The sequence below is a fragment of the Numenius arquata genome, chromosome 10 (assembly GCF_964106895.1).
Source record: "Numenius arquata chromosome 10, bNumArq3.hap1.1, whole genome shotgun sequence".
Classification (NCBI taxonomy): Eukaryota; Metazoa; Chordata; class Aves; order Charadriiformes; family Scolopacidae; genus Numenius; species Numenius arquata.
In genome coordinates, this window is record NC_133585.1 from 55,252,884 (window position 1) to 55,275,840 (window position 22,957).

Below are 22,957 nucleotides of genomic sequence, written 5' to 3' on the forward strand. Positions count from 1 at the left end.
ACTTCTCAAAGGTACAAGCTATGCCGTCCGCAGACCTGAAAATTTCTAGAAAGCAGACCCAAGTCCACAATGTTTAGTGGCAGCTTTTCCAGACCAAACAACTCCACTTTGCTGGAAGCCTGCAGGGGGGCGGGGGGGGCGGTATTTCGAAGCATTGAAAAAATGAAAAGGCTCGTTGTTTGCTCTTTTAAAAACTGAACTTTCTTTCCATCCCTCGCCCCGCTGCTGAAGCGACCGGTGCCAACCACAGAGCCCTTCCCAAACCTTCCAGCGGCTTCTCACGCCACCCCTGGGGGCACAAAGTCTGTCCCCCCACACTTCGAAGGGACCCCCGGCTGCCCCGGACCCCCTTCCCTCCCCGGGGGGAAGCCGCTCCTCGCCGGGCGGCCCCAAGGGGTGAGGAGGGGATGGAGCTGCTCCCCCCGATCCCGGGGTTCATCCCGGCACCGGGGAGGGCGCGATCCCGCCCGCCCCCCCCCGCGCTCCGCTCCCCCCGCCCGGGCGGCTCCCGGCCCGAGGAGGAGGAGGAGAAGGAGGAGGAGGAAGAGGGAAAGAGGGACGGAAGGAGGGAGCGAAGGAGGGAGGGAGGGAACCGGGCAGGTGACACCGCGCTCGGTCGCTCCGGCTCGGCGGCGGCGGCGGCGGGGCCACCATGCACGTCAATGGGAAGGTGGCCCTGGTGACCGGCGGGGCTCAGGGCATCGGACGGGCGTTCGCCCAGGCGCTGCTGGGCAAGGGAGCCAAGGTGAGCCCCGGGAAGGGCCCGCTCCCCGCCTTCCCCACCCCGCGTCGGCCGGGACCGGGCTCTCTCCGTCCGTCCGTCCGTCCGTCCGCGCTCAGCCCTTCCCTCCCTCCCTCCTCGCCCAGGTCGCCCTGCTGGACCGCAACGCGGAGGCCGGCCAGGAGAGCAAGGCGGCCCTGGACGAGCAGTTCGAGCCGCAGAGGACGGTGTTCATCCCCTGCGACGTGACCGAGCCCGAGCAGCTGAAAGGTAAGAAGCGGGGACGGGGCAGCCCCCGGCCCCCTTCGCCGGCGGCCACCCCCGGGCTGGAATCTGCGGGGAACCCCGGAGCCCGGCCCCCCGCGCCCCCCCCCGCTCCCCACGGCGGCTCGGGAAGGGCTTTGGGCTTGGTTCGGAACCTGCAGCTGTGAAGCGTTGCCACCAGCCCGCCTGCTCTGCACCCTCCTGCCCAAGCAAAGCCAAAGAAATCACTTCCACGGAGCACCGCGCCTGATAGCTTTGCATGAAAGCCTCTGCAGAAGATAATTGTTATTTTGTGAGTAATATACATATATATGTATATATAAACTTTAAAAGCAGGGAATTGCTTTTTATGAGGCTTCTATACAGACTCCAAGCTGCATTCTCTCGTCATAGGAGTAATAAACTCTGCTCGGGGTTGCAGTGCTCTCTTCCTGTGCTGCTGTAGCCGAGAGCAGAAAAGCAAAAACAAAACCCAGCAAACTGGGGTAAAACACGGGCTGATAACGCTTCACACACAATTTGCAGATGCAGGGAACGGCGAGGAGCTTCCCTCGTGCAGGATTTGCATCTATGTTTTCACTTAGTGGAGTAAATAGCGTTCCCTCCTGAGTTCTTAGAGTATCGTGTAATGTTGATGCACCCTTCACCATATTTCCTAAGAGGCACACCACTTCTTCAAAGTTTCATTATTAGTGAGATACATTCATAGGTAGTGACTCAGATCCCGGTTTTGACATCACTTTTGTCCGTGCCCTTTCCCCAGATTTGTTTGTGTCAGGCTGGATGTCAACATTTTTAGTTCTGCTCGTATCCCCTACGCTTCGCTGCCCGCTTTCTGAGCGGCGCTGATTGAGCGTATCCATTGCTCTTTCCCAAAGCACTGCAGCCCAGGATTCAGCAATAATGTTCACTAGCGTGGATTATGCCCAATTCCAAAGATTTACATTGTCTGTCTGTGAGAGAGATGCTGGACTTCAAATTTGAGATCTGCTCTAATCAGCAAACAAAGTGTTTTTTATCAGTTTAGGTTGATTATTGACTATTTCTCCGAGTGGGAGGAGTGAGCTAGGAGCAAGGAAAAGCATCCTGCAGCACACGTGTCACAAATTTGCAACCATGTCTTACAATCCTTTATGGTTTCTGGGGTATTTTTTTACTGGTTTTATTAGTTGGTTGGGGTTTTTTTTTTTTCCTATTTTTTTTCACTTGTAATTGGAAGCCACCACTTAATAAATGTAGATTCATTTCACTCCTCGTGTTTAAAGCCCTTAGTGGATGCCTCAAGTCCCTGTCGTGGCTTTTCATGTTAAAGGTCGTGTGCGTGAGTGAAGTTCCTCTTATCTTAACTTTAGCCCTTTCGGTATGAACAAGCCACGGTCCTGGACCGAGGATCCGTAGGTACAAAAGGCTGATGGGCAGGAAATCAGCTGCTTCATCGACTTCCAGGTCTTGCCTGTGCTTTTTTCTCTGGTGGCTCTTTCACACAGTCCCATCCCTCCCTCCCCCCAAAAAATCTTCTACCTTGTCCTACTTCTGAAAAATCCCCATACATCTACGTTTGCTTTCCATGAATGTTTAGGAAGTTCACGTCTAACTGGTGTTGGTACTTACTTTCCACTGGTTTTCTTCCCTCTCCTTTGAAATGGATCCTCCTCTTCATTTTTCTTCCTTCAACATTCCATACGATCATCTGCTTTTAATTTTCACGATTCCATACGCACTAACTAGTGTGCAATGTAGGCACAGAGTTACTCTGCATTCAAAAAGAGAAGAACAAGTCAGTTTACACTGAAGCGTGGATGATATAACTTTCATTTATAATGAGATCCTTCTTTTTGTGGGTAGGTAACAGATGGGATTACCGTAGGCAGGTAAACTTTTACCAGAAATATATTCCAAATTGGGTAATCATTCTTCATTTTAACATAGATACGCAAACAGCTCGAAAGCATTTGGCTCTTTTCTTGGTGTCTAAACTAGAAAACTACAATTAGTCCAGACTTTGTGAATGTAATAAATAAATAATTGGCAAAAGTACTAGTATCTGTGGTGGGTTTTGAAGGCAAAAGCTTCTATTAAGAATGAGGTTGATGAAAGACGCTATTTTGGAGAAGGCTTAAAAGGGAATTAGAGTTTCCAAAATTTGGAAGCTGATTGAGGACCCAAACTGTGTTTATTTTACTCATTGAAACTAAGTTAAAGAATCGGTTCTGTTCCTAATTAAGCCAAAGGGTTTCGCTTGCCCTTGCTGAGGCAGGATCGGAAAGAGAAGTGACTGAAGAGTTAAATTGAGAAACCGGAGAATGAATTAGCAACAAACATGACAAAGCCAAAAAGGCAGCCTGCCAAAAATAGAGGCTTTAGCAATATTGAAATATTCTAGTACGGAATAAGAATATTAGAAAGATCTGTACAATAAAGGCAGTTGGACAAACAAAACCTTTCCCACCGGCCGCCCAGCCCTTGTTGTGATGACAAGACGATGACTGGGAAGGACCTGCAGGGCTCAGGCAAAGAAAAGGCCACCTGGTGCCAGAAAAAAACTCAGTAAATCCCTGCAACTGCTGCAGAAAAACAGGGCAGATTTCTCAAAGCTGCTGAAGATCAGGGAATCAGGATGGTCCTGGGATCACCTTTTAGTGATGTGGTTTCATTAAGGCCTGCCAAGCATGGCTTCGGGATACCTGAAATACTCTAGGTTTTAAGTCAGTCATCAAATGATGCTTTTTAAAACAATATGGGGGGAAGGATGTGTCTTGGTTTACATAATAATAAATATTTAGTGAGGAGGAACAATATTTGAAGGGACAAAAAGCCCAAGCTATATATATACACGTCAGATAACGTCTGCAGTCATGGAAAATCTTAGTCTGGAGGGAACACCTGGAGGTCATCTCATCCAACCATCCTCTCAACCTACCCCAGATAAGTTTGCTCATCAGTACGACGTCATCATGGTTTTCCATACGCATCTTTTACCTTAGTTCAGACACCGTCACCTGGGAGAACACAACGTCGTCAGGGAAGTTTCCCAGCTCTTTATTTTGATGTTCTTTGGAAGGCAGGTCACTGTTTTCCTCAGCAGAAAGAAGAAGGTGTGAATTTGAGAAACGCATTGTTGAAGTTACCTGACAAGCAGGATGTATAACAATTTATTCATAAATGGATAAATTTAAACAAGAATTACAATGAATTATCTGTAGTTGACAGATTCATATTAGTTATCTCACCGAGTAAGAATTGCGTTCTTAGGTTAAATTCAGACTCAACCAAGAAAATTGCTCTGAACACATGAAGCTTCTATTTTTCCTGTAAAATAGATGGTGCCAAATCTTGAACTCACTGGCTATATCCACCTGTTACAAACCAAGCTATAAATGCTTAATTTATATAATTAGGGTGCCAAACATCCTATCTAATACGAAACGTATGGGTGCTAAGAGCTTTTGTTAGCTCCTGTTATCAGGCATTATAAAACTGAAGGAAAAGGTGATGATGGTATCTTAATCCTTTCATTTTTCCTCAATATGTTTAATATCGGTGAATGGATACAGCGTTTCATTGCATGTTGCTCATTAGTGGTTAAGAAAACAGCAAAGACATTTCGGTAGAGTAATCAAACATTGATTTATATGCATGCATTGTATTTTTATATCTTACTTTCCGTAAGTTCTAACAAATTTCACCCTTGGATCTTACTACAGGTGCTTTCAAAAAAGTAATCGAACACTTTGGAAGGCTGGACATTGTGGTTAACAACGCTGGAGTGAACAATGAGAAGGACTGGGAAAGCACTATCCAAATTAACTTGGTAAGAATTCTCTCCTTTCACATGTTCATACTTTTATTTAACGCTGGAATACGCTTAGTGGTTATTGTGCCAGGAATGGTTGGATTGGGAAGCACAGCTATTGTTGCAATAACCAGGTAACCACAGATGTTCTAACGAATAAAGCTATAAAACCCAATGAAATCCCAGGTAGGTGGAACAATCATAGACTGGTTTGGGTTGGAAGGGACCTTAAAGCCCATCCAGTCCCACCCCCCTGCCCTGGGCAGGGACACCTCCCACCAGACCAGGTTGCTCCAAGCCCCGTCCAACCTGGCCTGTGTGGCACCCAAAGCAGTAGAGCTGTCTCTACAGAAGAACCATCTGTTTATTTGATTTATTTAGAACATTTTAGTTACTTGTGAGACTGAGCCTGTGCTACAGAATAAGTTGCCATTTGTTGGTATTACAAGAAAACTCGTTCAACCAAGAGCTCCACATTTTCTTCACCAACGAAGCAGGCATAGAACCTGAGCTTTTAGCACAGGCCCTTTCACCATCGTTGCCGATAGAAGCACATCACTTAAGAGCACTTACTTGCTAAAACCTAGTACATTCAGTGAGCCTGCAAAATTTATTTTCATAGGGACTATTACCAATTATAATATCCTAACATAGAGTGACGTTCAAGCAATTGTTCAATGCCAAGAGCTTCAAACAGAAGGCATCAAGAACCTCCGTCTGCTATTTTTTCCTCTTGCTGCCAGTGATGGGGCTGAAGCAGAGCAGAGGTGGGGTTGAACCATCTCAAGGAGCAGAAAAGCGGGAATCCAAGTCTTGCAAATCTATATGCTTAACTATCAAGCTACTGCCCCTAAAAATAAAAACTAAAAAAAAAAGGGAAAATTATAGAGTTTATAAATTATTGTATAGGTAAATTCACTATAAATGTCCTCATGGCTTAATTCATAGTTGAAAGCTGGTGACTGGAATAAGAACATCTAAAGTGATGAAGCAGAGTAGAAGTACAGCCATGCGGCTTAAATCAAGGACACACTAAGATCTAAATACCCTCGTTTATCTTTTGATGTGGATATTCTTTCCCTGTCTAACCCCGAGTCAACCAAATACCTTATTTCCATAGGGCATTTCTAGTGAGTTACTGTAATTTCTAAAAACCAAGATACAACATTTGGTACTTTTTGCTTTTTAACTATAACAATTGAAGAATAACTGCATTTAATATCTTACATTGGTTGGTTCCATAAAATATTTTTTGCTTCTTGTAGACAAAGGAGCAAAATATGTACGAAATACATGAATTTAAAATGTCTTTATTTCACCAACATCAGACATTTTAAGTATCCTTTGTATTATCCCTAAGAACAGGAAAAACTTCTACAGACACACATTTTGGTACACATTATGCACATATTTTCTACTTTTAAAAAGGGGAAAAAAAAAAACCCTTCTACATGCCAGTCTTCATCTTAATGATACCATTTATATGTTGATACCACAAATATTCCCTGCCCCAGTACAAAGTACAGAAGCAGAGCAGGGCAGCGCACGATAAATCAGAGCAAACACGTGTGGGGTGTGTTCTTTATGGCTAAAACACTCCACAGAACCGGTTGGTCTTTGGGAAGGCTTCTAAAGGAGTGTGAGGAAGTTCCCTGGTAGGTAGTGCTTGAGAAAGCATGAAGAACAGAACTGAAGAAGCAGGTTCCAAAAGTGGGGCTTAATTTAGAAGGAAAAAGGGGGAATAAAACACAGTTCCTACTTGTCTCCATTATAGTTTCCTGAGAGCAAGAGAAAAGACAGTTTCATAAAGATGGGGGGGAAAAAAAGAGTATAAAGAGCTAAAAAGAGCTTTCTGTTGCAGCGCTTCCCGCCGTTTTGCTGTATTTTGTGCAAAAGAACGTCCACCTTTTTTGTTACTTCATTAATATTTCTATTAAATTTTTAAGTTAAATATTCCAGCAATGCCATCCATTCCTCACCTCAAAACCCCAACGCCGATAGCATTCACTTGATCACTACCAGCTTCATCAATGGCAGCTTCAACTGCTCATACTCATACAAACTCTGGTTATTATGGTATTTAAAACAATATCTTGGCAACCATTCAGCAATTCCATTTTAAATGAAGTGACCCCTATAGTTTGAACAGCCCATGATGTGCACACACACCCACGCACAGAAGGGCACAAGGACACGACACGTACGTTCTTATTGAGGTCCTACCTTCAGTCCTCCAGCACGACCAGGACAGTGTTTCTTGCATCCAACTTCATGAGAACTTATGCCAGAAATTTTATAATCTGACTTTTTTTCCTCTTGAAGTTCCTAAAGAAAGAAAAATGCCCACATCTTTATGAGCCCGGAACATATATGTTAGTTCAACACCATTTGGGGTTCCAAGAAGCTTCCCAAATTTTATCTTGTGTTGGTGACGTAGGCTTTACGGGAACCACTGTAATTATAGTGGCCTCTTAATTACAGTATCTCTTCTCTTTACAAATGCACTTAGCACATTTTACACTGAGACAATCCCAAAATTTATTTGGAGGTTCCTTTTTTGTGCTCATATAGAAAGTTTCTGAAAACTGGCAGTTAAGTGTAGCAGTACTGGCATCGCATATTCTTACATTTTAAATATTCCCTGAATCAAAAGTACAGAAGCACTTTACATAATATTTTGACTCTCTTATTGTTTTCTTATGCCAACAAATTATTTTGCAGGTATATTTAAACCAAGTCCCCAAAGGAAATTAAATAGACTCAGTAAAGTGACAGGAAAATCACAATTATCTCCTGTTTATGTGATGATTTTGCACATCTTAACACATTATTCTGGCAAAACTGTAAATTGCAGGCCATAACTTGGGCAAGCCAAAAAAAACCCAGTCATATGGGATCCATTATCTAAGTGTTGCCCAGAGAGAAGCAGAACTCAAATACACACGTAGAATTTGTTCAGGTGTTACAGTCTCATCCTTCGTTACTGGGCAAAGTGTGGCAGTACCCAACAATTCCAAGTTTTTGCATTTTTCATGGGTTTGTGTAGTTTATCTCCAAAAATGAGAAAGGTAACACGTTTCTGTGAATTTAGGAAAGTCCTTTTCTTAAATGAAGTCTACCTAACTTGGGATTTCTCCCTGCAAAAGACTTAGGTTGGTACCACAGAGCAGAGAATGCAATGCTGTGTATCTACGTGTGGCCCCAAATGTAGCCCATGGTGACATAAAGGTTCCAGCAGCTCACAAACCTTCCAAAACCAATTCATTTGCTCATCCATAAGGAAGTAATCCTCAAAAGGCCAATTAATGTCTCGGCAGAAACCAGCAGGCTAACTAGGTAAACTTCAAAAGTTGTTAATTTTATTTATTTTGAGGAAAAAGACTTCATAGTCATCACAAGGTCCATTGTACAAGCCATAAAAGGGACCCCTTGGGAGAACACTGCAACCTTCTTCTAGTCCAACCACCTTGCTCTCCTTTCCCAGTGGACCAGGAGAAATGACAAGGGGCAAACTTTCCTCTCAAAATATCATGATCAGGACACACAGCTGGATTCAGCACGTGGGCATTACCACCAAGACCCCCAGTACAGATAGGGGCCAGGACTGTGGCTTAATGCTACCAACACAGAACCAAAAGGTGGGATCTGCAGAAGACAAAATTATATAGGTTAGGAGTTTAACTTGCACTCTAAGACAACGAGGAACGGAGTAACTCTGTTGTTCAGTGGCTTAGTTGCTTATTCTTCAGCATAATTTGATGTCAGGAGGAGGACTAAGTCCCTAGGGAGAGATGCGGCCACCAAAAAGTGACGAGTACCGCTTTACCTTGAAACCAGTGGCACGAGGGTCAATCCTCCAAGTGCATAAAGAAGCCTCTCTATAGAACTATTTTTATTGTCCTTCTTGCACGAGAAAGAACACAGACTTACCTTAACTGCGCAGTCAATGAAGCTGCCATTGATCAAAGTCAATGAACTTACAGAGCTCACAGTTTTAACCTGGGTTTACAGTAACCAATGCTGAAATACAATGAAAAGCAAATTTCTTTGAACTAAGAACTCCTTAAGCCCAGCTACTCGAAATGCAACACTATTCCCGTGTCCTTCAGGAATGTGTGGGGTGGGGAAGTAAAGAAAACTGCACAGTAAAAAAACCTAAACCCCAGTATTTCACTCACTCCCACGTTGTACAAAAGCTGCTGATTTCGAGCAAATGATCAAATCCTACTGCACATTCCCTTCTCCTTTCTGCTCTCCCTCCCTGGGCTGCTTGTTTTCCACAGTTTGAGCTGGAAATTCAAAATCAAGAGCCTGCGATTTCATTTTATATAGCAAGGAAACTATTCCTCTACACAGGAATGCCAAGGGACTCGTGTGCTTGCTACAACCTGTCTGCTTCCTAGAAAATCTACATTAAAGGCAAAATCAGTCCCACCTCCCCGTCCAGCAGCAAAAAGCTAAATTTTTCCATGAATATCACGAGCAGCCCTTAGTCTCAGACTTCTGAAGCTCATCTTACGCAGTTCGTGAAGCGCTTTGAAACATTTCCTTATAGATAACCATCAATTTACAACATCATGGCATGAAAGTCAAATGATCTTGGGTCAAATTCCAGCCCTGTGCTGACCTGCTCTATGAAACCACAAGCCAAAGGCTCCCTCATTTGTTTTTCGCTCGGTAGCCCTTGCTCTAGACTAGATTTAGCTCAAAAACCTATATATAATGTTAGGCCTGATTCCTAATTACCATTTTCTTCTCTCAAATTAACTCATGTTGCCTTATCATCTTGATAACAAGTCATCTTCAGCGCTGCAGGAATGCAGATATAGTTAAATAGTTTCTCAGCGTAAAATATTAGCATGCATAAGGAGACAGCAAAAGTATCAAGCACAAGGTGGCCTATTTCTTATTAAACAGGTATAAAAAACTACGTCAGTTGGAACACCTCCCTTGAAACATTAGGAAAAAAAAGCACTTTACTAAATTACTTTCAAAGCAGTTGTCGCTTACAAAGGATGACGGTTAATGATGTTCTGGGCACCATCAGTGAAGAACACTTTGTGGTTTTTTTAATAGATCAGGCTAAAATGAAACACGGAGTATGAAAATTGGCCTACATTCTCATGTTAGAATATGAGAACCTTGTACAACGCTGGCTAACACTGGCTCCTAATGCCAGAAAAAAAAGAATTTGGTCTTTATTGAAGATTCAGAGTCTTATTAGAATCAGAGTTCCAAGATATGGTTTCTTTTAGAACAATACAATACAGCCCTGGGATACACAGAAATGTCAAGAATCACAGATTTTGTAGGATTTCTTTCTGATTTTGACACTGATACCTAAATTGCCATTTAACAATTTGTTAAGTAGGATTGTAGAATTGTCTGGATTGGAGAATTAGAATTGTCAGATCATGGAGTCCAACCATCAGCTGATTACTGACACGGTACTTGCAAAGGCAACTGCAAATGTTTGAGGATTTGCAGAATTATTTTTTAAAGTTTACCACGCTGGCAGATACTAAGTTTGGGGTTTATTACTCTACGGTGCTTCAGAACCTCTGATCTCCTCTAATTTAAACCTGTAATTTATGGAAGCCAATACCAGGAGATATTCCCACACTCACCATTATAACTTCATCGGAAAGAATCCTAAATTTTCTGCTGGCAGTTGAGTAAAACATCCTCTCTCAGACCTGCAGAGCTCTGCAATGGTCCATCATTATGTGCTACAATATGCTGTATTTTGGTAAGAAAACAAACAGCAGCATCACTAAGATCACAGGAGGACAACCCTTTAGATTATTTTCTGACTTTGAATGACACTAGTTTTCAGTGGCTGGGAGCAAAAAAATCTAAGTAAGAGTCAGCTGGCCCAGTTTCCATTTTACCTGCATTTAATCGCAAATTTGACAACTTTCTTACTCTTGGTGCTTGCTGTGTTTATGGACAATGTCCATGCGGCTAAATGGAATTGTAAAGGAGAGGAATTGTAAATAATTCAACCCCAAGATGCAACACTCTGTGTTGTACAAAGTTAAGTCTCGCAGCACATTTTCATCTTCAAACAAGTCAGACTTTTTTTAAAAAAAAATTTGGTAATTTTAAATGGTAACTTTCCCAGAACTTCTATTTGCAATAGACAAACTATGAGTTATTGCTGGTTAAGAGCGTAGGATTAAGGTATTATTCCTAAAAGTGTATGTGGAAAACTACACAATCTGAAGATCCTTCAGTTAATTGACAGGCAAATTGCAGATATCTTTCGTCGCATCCCAAATCCGGGAAACTGGGCTACACAAACCACATCATTCTTTGCCAGTTTTACTTTCTATTGTGGATTTCAGGGTATAAGGAACCAATGGCTGATAAGCTTTCTTCTGGAATTCAGGTGAAGTATTCTGACGTCAACACATAAGAAGCCAAAGCTTTATGCGAGAGGAATTTATGAGGCTGCAATTGATGCACTTGCAAAGATGGATTTCATAACAAACCCCAAAAGCAAGATGCTATGTTTCTTTGGAAAATTATTTTTTCTTTGGAAAATCTCTTTCCCATTTGAGTGTTTGGCACTCAGACAGGGCAACCAGCTTCACTGTGGGCTGGAAAGTGGCACTACGGCTTCTGAGCACACATTGTAGGAGTTCCCTTCTACGGGAAATTCTTCCTTGGAGAACTGCTGAGAGGACTTTCTCTCCTGGAGAGAGGAGAACTCTGGCAGGAGAATGGGAGATCTACCACACAACCTTCAGCTGAAGTGTGATCTGCTGAGTGGGCAGACAACTGGGGTTTTTTTTCTATATTTGGTTCAGAATTTACCTCCAGAATAATTCTTTGTGTGACCTGCCCAAACCTCAGAAATAACCACATCACCCAAGATCACCCACACTTGACGAGAAGGTTTTTGCAAGGATAAGAGCAGGTGTAAGGGCAATATCTGAATGAAAGTCTGCCTTAATTCTGAAGACAACCTCTCACAATACCTACGAAAGGAGAAGGCTTCCCTGACGTTGAAGAAATACTGAGTTAAGGAAGTCTGGGGAGAAAAAGGAGCAGTACAGTGATTTTGAGAGGAGAGTCAAGCTACTCACTTTTTCCTTGTCCTCTAATTGTGGTTTGGCCAAAGCCTCCTCTAGCTCTGTTATCTCCTCGAATGAGAAGGCTGGAGGAACAGAAAAATCCTCCAGGAGCCCCAAGCTACTTCCTTCTTGGGCTGATTTATTCCCTCTAATCGTCCCAAGTGGAATCCTCTGTTTTCTGTTGGGCAGGTTGAGCCGCTGTTCCAGGGCACGGCGGGACCCGAACCTGCTCTCCCAGGCAGCATTAACCCCTTCCTCCCTAAAACCTCTTGTGGGCAGCCTAGCACATCATAAAATACTTATTATTGTTATAATTAATAATAATAAAATATAATGTTAATATTATATATTAAAAAACCACCACCCATCCTTAAGTCCGAGTCACTTGAGCTGCAAATGAGTTCCTATTCAGAATAAGGACCCCTCACAGCAGCACTACTGGGCATTAACAATCTTCTTTTCCAATAAATCCTTTAAAATTTACACATGGCAATCAAGATTAAACAGCACTCGACTATGTTTATAACGGCTCTGAAACTTTCTGGGACTTGCAAGAGAAATCAGATTTAGTCTGGTGTTTTACAAGCCACCGAAGACACTTCTTTGGAAAGTTTCTGTTAAAACATTCAATCAATAACATTCTTTTGATATTAATCAAAACATTTTTTAAAGTATGTTACTTAAGACAAAACTTTCCAGGGGAAAAAGAAAAAAAAAAGCTTTTTATGGGAATTTTTGGTTTAAGAAAAGTTTGGAATGTTATTTCAGAATTTTGAACTATTCATATTTTGTGATTTTTATTTTTTTTTACATTATTCCAGGAAATTGGTACACTGAAAATATAACGACATTGAAAACATCACACAAAACACTGCAACTATAGAAACTGAAAAAAGCTGTTTCTTTATCAAAATTCCAAAGCAAACTTGGCAGTGAGGTCTCAGGTTGTTTTGTCTCCATCAATGGGCAGCTTAACCTCATGTTTCTTGGGCAAAGAACAAGGAATATTAACAAAGCAGGAGATGCAGCCTCCCAAAGCTGAGTCCTCTGAAAACCCGTAAGAGCAACTGAACCGAACTTGAATTAGGACCTTGACTTTCTGTTTTACACCACGTATGTCTGAAACTATCAGCTAATAAAAATGAAATGTAATAACATGTCTTTAAATTATTCCAATTTTGCTTTGGGAATTTAGGCAACGGTAGAAAAATACTTTATGTTCTAATTTTAAAAGCTTTTCCTTTCCAGTACACCCAGGCACTATGCAGTAGGTTTTAGTCATATACAGATTTATTTTTTTTTACTGTGGTTTTTAATTACTTTGGGAGATTTCCTTCTCCATGATTCACCATTCTGTAGAATTGGTCAAAACTCTCAGTGAAATAATTGTGCGCAGATGTGAACATAGTTGTAGGGCCACTTCATCTTTTGAACATCTTAATTTGGGTCAAATAAATAGCAATAAATGGTCATAAAAAACATTTAAAAATTGAAATAATATTTCCAGAAAAATAAAACTCAATACACTTGTTCATTTTAAGTAGACATTGTAAACCAAATGGGAACTGATTATGGTGAGATCTAACAAAATCAGCAAATAATTACGAAACTCATCACTGATGCAGGAATATTGCAACATTTCATTAAAATTAGTATCTTCCACCATCTTCTACCTTTCTATTATCACTTCTAAAGTCTCTGCTGAAGTGACTTACTCTCTGGGAAAGTCTTGACTGCTTGATTCGTGTTGGAGGCCGATAACCCCAGGCCCGGCATTTCTTTAGGTGTCTCGGGGTTAAACATCTGAAGTTTGGCAAGATGAATCCCAGCCGAAGTTCTTGCTGCAGGAGGGTTCAAAAAACAGATCTTAAGGAATCGAGATAACACAGGTCTCAGTAAAATTTTCTTCCCAAAAGATCTTTTAAAAAACATTTTAAAAATCACATGCTGCAGATTAGTATTAGACTAAATCCACGTTTCACACCTCTCTGCATTTTGAGAGGACAATTATATTGAGAGGACAATAGAAAAAGACAATTTATATTTGTCTTTTTGGGTTAATCTTCTTTTGAGAGGAATGGTAGTCAGAAAAGAATACAGATTTTTAATATTCTGGGACCAGAAATATAAAGTATAACTTAATCCTAAGAAGAAGTCTCGTGCCTTGAGCCAATGGAGCCACAAGTGTTCGTGTTTGATTCCGTCTGTACGTTTTTTATAACGCAGAGCAGTTTGTCTCAGTAAAAATGCTGGAATCGGATCAGTTCATCCACCACTCGTATCCTCACATAAAGCATGTGTTTCATCGATAAATTATTTATGTATTCTCTATTTCATTTCCTTCACAGCATTTATTTCATGTTGTAACACTTTAGTTTGATTATTGATCTCTTAATAAGAACAATAATTACGCTGCTATTATTTCTACACAATGCAATCGTGCTTCTGAAGTTCTTGGGCTGCGTTACTGTGAAATGTACAAAAAAATAAATAAGATCACTGGTAAAGTAGTACAGGTTCTAGGCACCATGATTAAAGCAAGATTCAGTTTTTAGGAGCACAAAAGAAACACAGTTTGACTATAATAATCCCTTTCCCCCCTGTACCAGACATCTGTGATTAGAGGAACCTACCTCGGCCTAGAATACATGAGAAAAGGAAACGGAGGCGACGGAGGAGTAATCATTAACATCTCATCTTTGGCAGGTAAGAATATTTTCTGTATAAAAATTTCCTACTCACTGGTTTGTTTCTGAAATAAATGAATCGTGCTGATCAGTCACACCTTTCCTTCTTTCTTACGGCTTCTCCCTGTTTATTCCCATTTTGAGCTGGTTTTCATCACAGCAACCAAGTAATATCAAAGGGCCATGACGTTCATTTGCTTTTTAAACTCAGTTCAATGAAAAATTCAATAATTTTCCCAACCTCTCAGTCTCATATTTAATAATCTTGAGCATGATGTTTGCTCTCTCTTGCTACTGCCTGGGAAAAATAATACATTATGTTGGTTTATGCTTGGGTTGTTAGTGTTTTCCTTGGTATCCATGAGGAATACCAAACAGCAGTAATTTTATTCCGGGGTGTTCCTATGTGTTTTAGCAACGAAAGCAGTAAAAGGGTTCATCAACACAGGTCAAAAATTAATCGTTTCCACAGCAGGGCCGATGCCCAGGCAGCGCTCGGAAAGGGCAGGGGCAGGAAGTAGTGTGAGTCCCATTCCAACCAGTTTCAAGTGAACACAAAATACTTCTGATTTTCAGACCTAACAGCTTGGCTTTTCTCGGTTTGGTAAGAGCTCAGAAGTGCCATTTTTAATTATTTCATCAAAATTTGCATTTATTTACTTACTTTTTTTTAACATTACCGTTGTGCCGTAATGATTGCAGGAACCTGTCAAAAACAGAGCGTTCTTCACTTTGTTTGCTCCTCCCGAGCTTGTATTTAGCGACTGTCGCCAAGGTCAGCAGGGAGAACACGTTAGAAAAGCTGACATACGCTAATTTATATCGTTTATTTATTTACTACTCTTTGTGCTTTGTGACTCTCATTCTCCTCTCCAGTCTGAAGGTCCAAGTCCTGCAGTTTACTCCATATATAAAAGGCAAACTGCCACTGGCCTGTTTCCCATTCCCTCCCAGTGTTTTCTTTTCTCGGGGCGAGCTCCTGTTGGTCATTAAACTCTCGAGCTGTTTTGATCCCCCCCTGTCCAAGTTCTCTAGAAGATTTTATCACCAGACACACTCTACAGGCAGCAAATACTCTGGTGTCCTGCTGAGCAGCAAGAAGAGTTATATTTAGTGCTTTTGTGACATTCAATGATATTTGCTTTACCCGCTAATTAGTCTCCCATTCATCACCGTGGGATTTTTGCCAATGATCTGAACGCGGGTCGGCATCAGGCCCGACTGGTTTATATTTCCAAGCACCCACGGAACGCTTCCTGTGAAGTGGATGCTCCAAGTGCTCCTTCAGCTGGGTGAAAGCCAGTGTGTCCAGCCTTTCCAGTATCGAATCTTCCTTCTTTAGTGTCTCCAGGAGACAGGACTAAGTAAAAAAGGGAGATAAAGTCGGAAGGACAAGCAGCAAGTACCCAACTCCCAACCCACTGCATCGCAAAGCCATACAACTTTCTGAATTTTAAGGGATTTGTGCGTTCATCTCAAGAGGAAGCAATGCTGCCAAGCAACTGAGTGGGCAATGTGTTTTACTGCCAGCTTGCCCCATAAAAGATAAGGCTAATGGCTGCAGGGTTTGGCACTGTAATAAACTTCATTTCAAATTTAAAGAGCAAATTATTCTAAAATTTCTTCCGTAGGAAGCTACCTACATTAATTTTAATTTTTAACAGAATAGCTACAAGCAACAGAAAAAGCACACAAAACTAAATTTAACTCCCGAGATTATTTAGATAATTAAATTTAGCAATTTGAAATTTGTCTCTTACCCTTTGGTGGCTGGTACCTACACGCTTCTATTAAGCAAAGGGGGAAAGGGAATTCATGCGTGTGCCTGCGCTTTTGCTTTGACAACCTCCAGACTTTCAAGGTGGTATTCTGTAAAACTGAATTTGTATCTGTCTGGATTCCTTTGTTTATTTCTTGACCTTGTTTCTCTTCCCTCTCAAGTAACAATTAATTTGTCTTACTATGTTTAAAAAAAAAAAAATAGCGTAAAATTCCTCCTCTCTGTTTCCCAGTTATTTTCTCTTTTGTATGTCTGTGAGCTACAGCCTCGTTGGGATTGGTTTTTCCTTTAAAACATCTAAAAGTACTCGAGAGTATAAAAAAACCAGTATCATAATATTTCTAGTGTGCTAATATTCCAACGTTTCCAATGATTTGAAGAATAGCGATGATCATCAAGTCACCAAACAGAAGCGTTAAGGAATATTGTGATCAGAACCCAGAGGGGAGAAGAAAAAACCCATTTTTCATAAAGCATATGAAGCAGAAGCATCACACGTTAATCCCAGCTAAACAGATAAATACATGTTTAAGGGAACAACCAGCCACGAGGTTAATTTCTTCATTTCCCACCACTGAACAGTGTTGCTTTCACCGGATCACCAATGAAGAGTTCAAACCAAGATAACACCTTGAAGCTCTCGGGGGTGTAACTAGAGCTTTGTGCCATCTTAGAAAGCTCTTCCCTTCAGACCAAACGGATTCGGGAGCAAAGAGCCCAGGCAGGTCTCCAACACACAGAATTTTTCTGGGAAATCCATCCCTAAAGCTGGGTAGTGGATTCGTCACCTCCACTGAGATAAGTCACACCCTTTCTTGATTATATCACATAAAGATGTGAAATATGAAGAATGAAAAAACGTATCTGAGCCATTAATTGTGATGAGTTCCATTAGAATCAAACACTAATGCATCAAAACCAGTACCCAGTTTTACAACACCACATTCAGGAGCACAGAGGAATTTTATCCCCTCGCTTCAGGACGGGCTGTGGGTTCTATTCCCAAGACCAGAGCGTTCAGGTGTAAGCACAGCATCCACGCGGCCCAGTTCAGCTGCCATCACATGGTGGAAATTGTTGGCGTAACAGGCAGAAATGTCTAGGCACTCATGGTCTCTCAGCTCTTCTCGACCAGCGTTTTGCCATCAAACTCAGTCTTATTAGCATTAAGTTCTTAATTTTGCTCCAAAACCTCTCTTTTCTCTTCTTTCTCTACTATGAATAATGATTTTATGCTCTCTCACCATAAATATTCAGCGTTGGCACCCATTTTTCATTTCGCTTCTGCTTTTCCCTAGAGGGTAGCAATGACATTATAATCATTATTATAACTATAAAGGATCGTTACCTCTTTCCTGTTCCCTTCTAAAAATCTTCATCCCAGCTTCTCCTTCCAGAACAGGGTCCACTCTAGGAGGGACCAAACCATAGAATCGTTTTCAGCCAACCTAATTCAATCTAGAAAATGCTTAAAAAAAGCTTTGCTATCCACACCTCTGCTTCCATTTCTTTCTGCCCACTGTCTGAGGTCTTCAACTTCTCATTCCATTCGGTGTTTACTCACGTATCTCTATTCTCTCTGCACCGAGGTCGTGCGTTCCCTTCTTAGTGCATTTTTCCAAAATGGCTTACTTCGTTTAAATCCCTTAAAAAAAAAAAAAAAAATCATCTATCAGATATCACCAGCGTAGTATTTAAGTAAAATAAATTTTACAATGCCTCAAATGGTGCCTCAAGTCTGAATTACTCCGTTTATAGTTGCACATAGAGCAAAACTATGCAGTTTCCAAAATAAATACCAAATAAACTCACAGTCAGACCATCGCGCCGTCAGCAGCTGTGCAGGCCATATAAACAAGGGATTTAAGTCAGACATTATATTTATATTTATGTTTTGATGTATTACAAAGATGATATTAAAGCAGATACAGTAGTCAAAACAGACTTGGCTATTTCCCTTAACTTTTCCCACACTGTCTCCCTGAAATCACTGCAAATGACTGCAGGTGCCCAGTTTACCCAGCAGCGGTCAGCAATCAAATTTTATCTCAAATACTTTATATACTTTAAGTACTTTACAGATTCATAGAAGGCAGCTCAAAAATCTCAGCCTTGAGTGTTTTATTCCAAATCCTTTCCTCTTTTTTAAGTCATACTTCATAGATACAACTTTTCCTCTTAAAAGTTATACTTTTTTATTACTCTTCTCTTGCCTCCTCATGTTTTTATCAGTCTGGTATCTTTTCCCACCCTACCACCAGTTACAAAGTAATTTGAAAATTTTCACTCATCTATTTTGTTGCATCTCTATAAATTCCTCACTTATTTTTTTACCATTATAGAGCCTGCGTGTGTGGTTAAGGTAATCATAAATAGGAGTACCCAACGTCTTTATTCAGCTACCTTTTTATTTATTTTCAAGGCCTCATGCCCGCTGCGTTCCAGCCCGTGTACTGTGCTACAAAGCACGGTGTCATCGGATTCACACGGTCCATAGCAGTAAGTATGTGTTTTTTGAAAACAGTATCAGCAGCTCCTTGGGATCATGCTCAGTTTTCTGTGTTCCCTCACTTTTGTCACACAACTGGGACGTGTTTTCTTAAAGAAAGCAGAGAGTCTGAAGCAGTCTGAAGCCTCCTTTCCCAAAACCTGGAATAAGTCAGGCATGTGTGTGTTCATGAGCAATTTGAGGCTTCAGGAGCATGGAAGAAAGATGCTGCGAAGTAATTCAAGGACAGTAGGAGGAGCCCAAAAGTCAAATTCTTATCCAGGCTTTGAAAATATTTTTCATAACTCCATCCCAGTCATTTAACATATTGCTTTCCTTATTTATAAGTCGGGTTGATGACTTTTTTTAATGATCAATAGGCACTAAAGTGTACAAAAAGTGACTAGAGCACGAAAATGTTTACCGTTATTTGCCGTTACCGACTCTCAATACGCTGAAAATGCAAAATGACGCGTTCAGGATGGGAGGTGTGAGCTGTTATATGACCATAGAGTAAGTCTTAGCCTCCGAATCCAAAACTTTCTAGTTAAAATGAACAAGCAGTTACGTAAAATAACTTGGAGGGAGCAGATATGATCATTTGGATAGTTTATGTGTATTTTACCCCCCAAACTCTCCATTCATATAACTTCTTTTTTGGATTAACCTAAACAGATTAGCGTCGATAAGGGTCGCATATAACACCCAAGTCACGGCATCAACCTGAAACTTGGGTTTCCATTTTTGTTTCCTCATGATAACACAAACATCACCCTCTAAGTTCAAAACTAAAGGGTCTTCTAGAAAATTAGAGGAAATGCTGTCTCTGTGGAATATGAAAATGGCAAGGAGAAAAGGAATAACAAACAGTAAATCCCTGTATTTACCAGGAAAGGCAGGACAGCCTCACGTTGGGCAGGTACAACAAAAAACATCTAGGACTTCAGTTTCTGTTCTTCTCCAGACCAAAAGGGCAGGTTACCATCTCGTGGAAAGGACATGTACATAATACCAGAAAGGATTCCTGTTAAATGTTAACATAAACAGAATTGGGTGTTGAACAATTATGGTTATTCTTGGCTGTATCATGTATAGTTCCTAAGTTCTGGGCCATGGCTAAGGCGGTCCATCCAGCGCTCACCACAGGTCTGGATGCATTGGGAGCAACCACAAATGAAGGCTCCCACCATTCCCAGAGCAGTTTGCGCTGTCATCATCTTCCTGAACTGCTTCCTGAAACACTCCTGCCCCTTTCCTGGAGTTCAGAGGGACTTTTCCTGCGGAGATGTTCAGTGAGGGATTCATCCCTTTGGCAGGGACAAGAGAGCAGCTGGAAAAGTTTAGCGTTACAGTTGTAGGGGTAGAGACCAAATCCCATTTCTGTTGATGTGAGGGAGGTAAATACAATCTTAGAGTTAAATCTTGATTTGATTTCAGACAGTTTGCTTTTAATGAGAAAGTTCTTACAATATTGGAAGCACATGGGAGATATTTTTTACTTGGTTTTGCTTATGAGAGTGATATCATCCCCCTAGAACACTGCTAAGCACGTGCCAAGAGCACTAATAACAAAAATATTAGAAAAAACCAGCTGCATGGAAAGAAGAGTGTTGATTTCTTGTGGAATTGTTCTCCCAGCAACACAGATGTTATTTTTCTAGTAATCTAGTACCATTACTAGAGAAAACGTGCCTCAGACTTAGCTGTCGAAACCAAACAATCAGTAGTAACAAAATCTGCTTACTGGGCAGGGCTGGAAAGTACTTAGTGGTAAATCTCATTCTGCTAGAAATCACTCACACGATGCTATTTTAAAGTCGTGATGACAAAAGCCATAACTTCTTCTCTTTTCCAGTTAGCGGCAAGTATGGAAAACTACGGCGTGAGGCTCAACACAATTTGCCCAGGATTTGTCAACACCCCCATTCTTCAGTCGATAGACAAGGAGGAGAATATGGGGCAATATTATTCGTATAAGGATGAGATCAAAAATATGATGCAGTTCTACGGCGTGATGGAGTAAGTCAGACACAGCGGGGGGGGGGGGGGTTTGTCCATGGTTAATGAAGAAAAAGCACACAATAGCACTTTCAGCAAAATTAACGTAAAAGGGAAACGCTGCCTGAGATAAAGGTCTATCAAATGTATTATCCTATAGACAAGGAACAAATATTTAAGGCCGTTTTAAGATTATCACCTACACACTGATATTTCTCTTTATGCATTCCCATTTACCAGCAAAGTGCAGATGAAATTCCCAAGTATTAGTTTTTAATAGCCCTTGGTGTTCTTCCCTAAGTGTGTTTATTCAAACTTGTTGCAAGATACAGGGTATATCATTTATATTGAATTTTCATAAAGTTGCAAGTGATCCAAGATGGAAATCAGACCAAGAACTGACAAAACTGCACTAAGTTGATAAGATGATGGTGCATCAGCTCAAAAAATCCCCTACCCCATTATGAGATTGCCAATAGAGGCCAAAAAACCAATGACTTGTAAAGTCGCCACTTCACATTGTATGTCCTGATCGAGGAGACTAAATTTCTTTCTGGAAACACTCAGAGGTGGTAACCTCTGCTTCTCTTGAAAATAAATTTCTTCAAATATTTAATTTTCAGGGTATAGAGACTTACATTGAGTTGCTTCACTTCTTTTCACATGTTCTGTTACACCATGGGTCGGAAATAACGATATTTTTTTTTCTTTCCAGCCCATCCAGAATTGCTGAGGGACTGATAACAATCATTGAAGATGACACTCTAAACGGAGAAGTGATGAAGATTACAGCATCCCAAGGGATTCATTTTCAAGAATACAGCCAAACACCTTTTACATCATCAAAGAGATAAATAATTGTTTTACACTAATTATTTTGGGGGTTTTTTAAATATAAAAAATTCTTAAAATTGCAAATTTTTGGAAAAAAAAAAAGGTTAGTGTTGTGTCTGGAGCAGTGTTCAAACATTCACACCGTAATGACAAAGAGATGGAGAAGAAAATCTGGTGTGGGAAAACGTTACCATCCTATTTTGATTCTCTAAGTGCCGATAATAGGATTTATTCAATAGAATAAACACACTACTTTGAAGATTTTTGATTCTGAAGTAATCAGGGCCAGTTTTTTCCTCCTGGTAGTTCTGATCTACCTACTCCAGGTGTAGGTGGACCTGACTTACTTCCTATCATTCTTTTCACTGTCATAACCATCTGTTTATTTAAATCTTGAATTCCTCAGGCCAGGAATTTGGGTCAGGAATCCAGAAGACAAATATACCTATAAGGAGTTAAGAAATTACGTTTTCTTAAGAAATGTAAAATAGAACAGGCAAAATTCTCTTTCCTCATTTATATATGCAACTAACTACGTTGCATATCACACAAGGAAGTACAGTTTTTTATCTTCTTGGATTTTAGCTATTTATAAAATAGTTCTGAAATATTTTGTTTTCTTTTATAGATAGATATATATATGAATTTTCTCTCTCTGTATATACAAGGATAAATACTTGGCATTGATTGAAATGTCTATTACTCATTAAATCTCATTTTCTAAACCTTTAAATCTAATTTCTTGCCTTGATTGATTAAAACCTCAATTAAATCCTGAATAATCTGGTTTTATCGTGTTTCATACAGGTCCATTTTGGTATCATGGTACATATTATTCGATGGAGTGTGTCACATAGGGACAATGAAGCTAAAAAATGAGCTTCCTACCTCCAGAGCTCCTGGGACCTTCTGAATCCAGGTCAATCCCCAGCTACATTTATGAAGCAAACCCTGGTGCTCCATGGGTTACGCTCCTGACAAAAATCCATTTTCACATGGTAATTTATTTAGGCTCATAGCATGAGACGACTTAATAACTCCTGGGAAAGCTGAGAAAAGTTAGTATTTTATCCTCCTCAGGAGCACTGACTTTAATTTCACTAATATAAGCATTATTTTTTTCGGTGCTGTAGCTGGAAGAGTGGAAACACTAATATTTACCTTCTGCGGAAGGTGGGGAGGAGTAAGACTGTGGGGAAAAGAAAAGAAGCAGACACACATGCCTTGAATTACTGACCATTCTCCCTCCCTCCACATTTTTTGGCTATTTTTACTTTTTTGAAGCCTATTTTGAATGCATACATGATGCTATC

General features: G+C 40.7%; 1 protein-coding gene across 3 annotated transcripts; it reads left to right on the top strand.

The window, feature by feature from the left end:
* Nucleotides 1-533: 533 nt before the first annotated feature.
* HPGD (15-hydroxyprostaglandin dehydrogenase) lies at nt 534-22,421 on the top strand. Of its 3 annotated transcripts, none has more exons than XM_074154925.1 (7): nt 534-745; nt 868-991; nt 4,690-4,796; nt 14,467-14,563; nt 18,747-18,823; nt 20,668-20,831; nt 21,526-22,421. In XM_074154925.1, the coding sequence occupies exons 1-7, from the start codon at nt 653-655 to the stop codon at nt 21,662-21,664; spliced, it is 801 nt and encodes a 266-aa protein (XP_074011026.1). In that variant the 5' UTR covers nt 534-652; the 3' UTR covers nt 21,665-22,421. The 3 variants fall into 3 exon arrangements, with proteins under 3 accessions (XP_074011026.1, XP_074011027.1, XP_074011030.1); XM_074154926.1 differs by having other exon boundaries at nt 18,747-18,827; nt 20,672-20,831; nt 21,526-22,415; XM_074154929.1 differs by lacking the exons at nt 4,690-4,796; nt 14,467-14,563 and having other exon boundaries at nt 653-745; nt 21,526-22,415.
* The last annotated feature ends 536 nt before the right edge of the window (nt 22,422-22,957 follow it).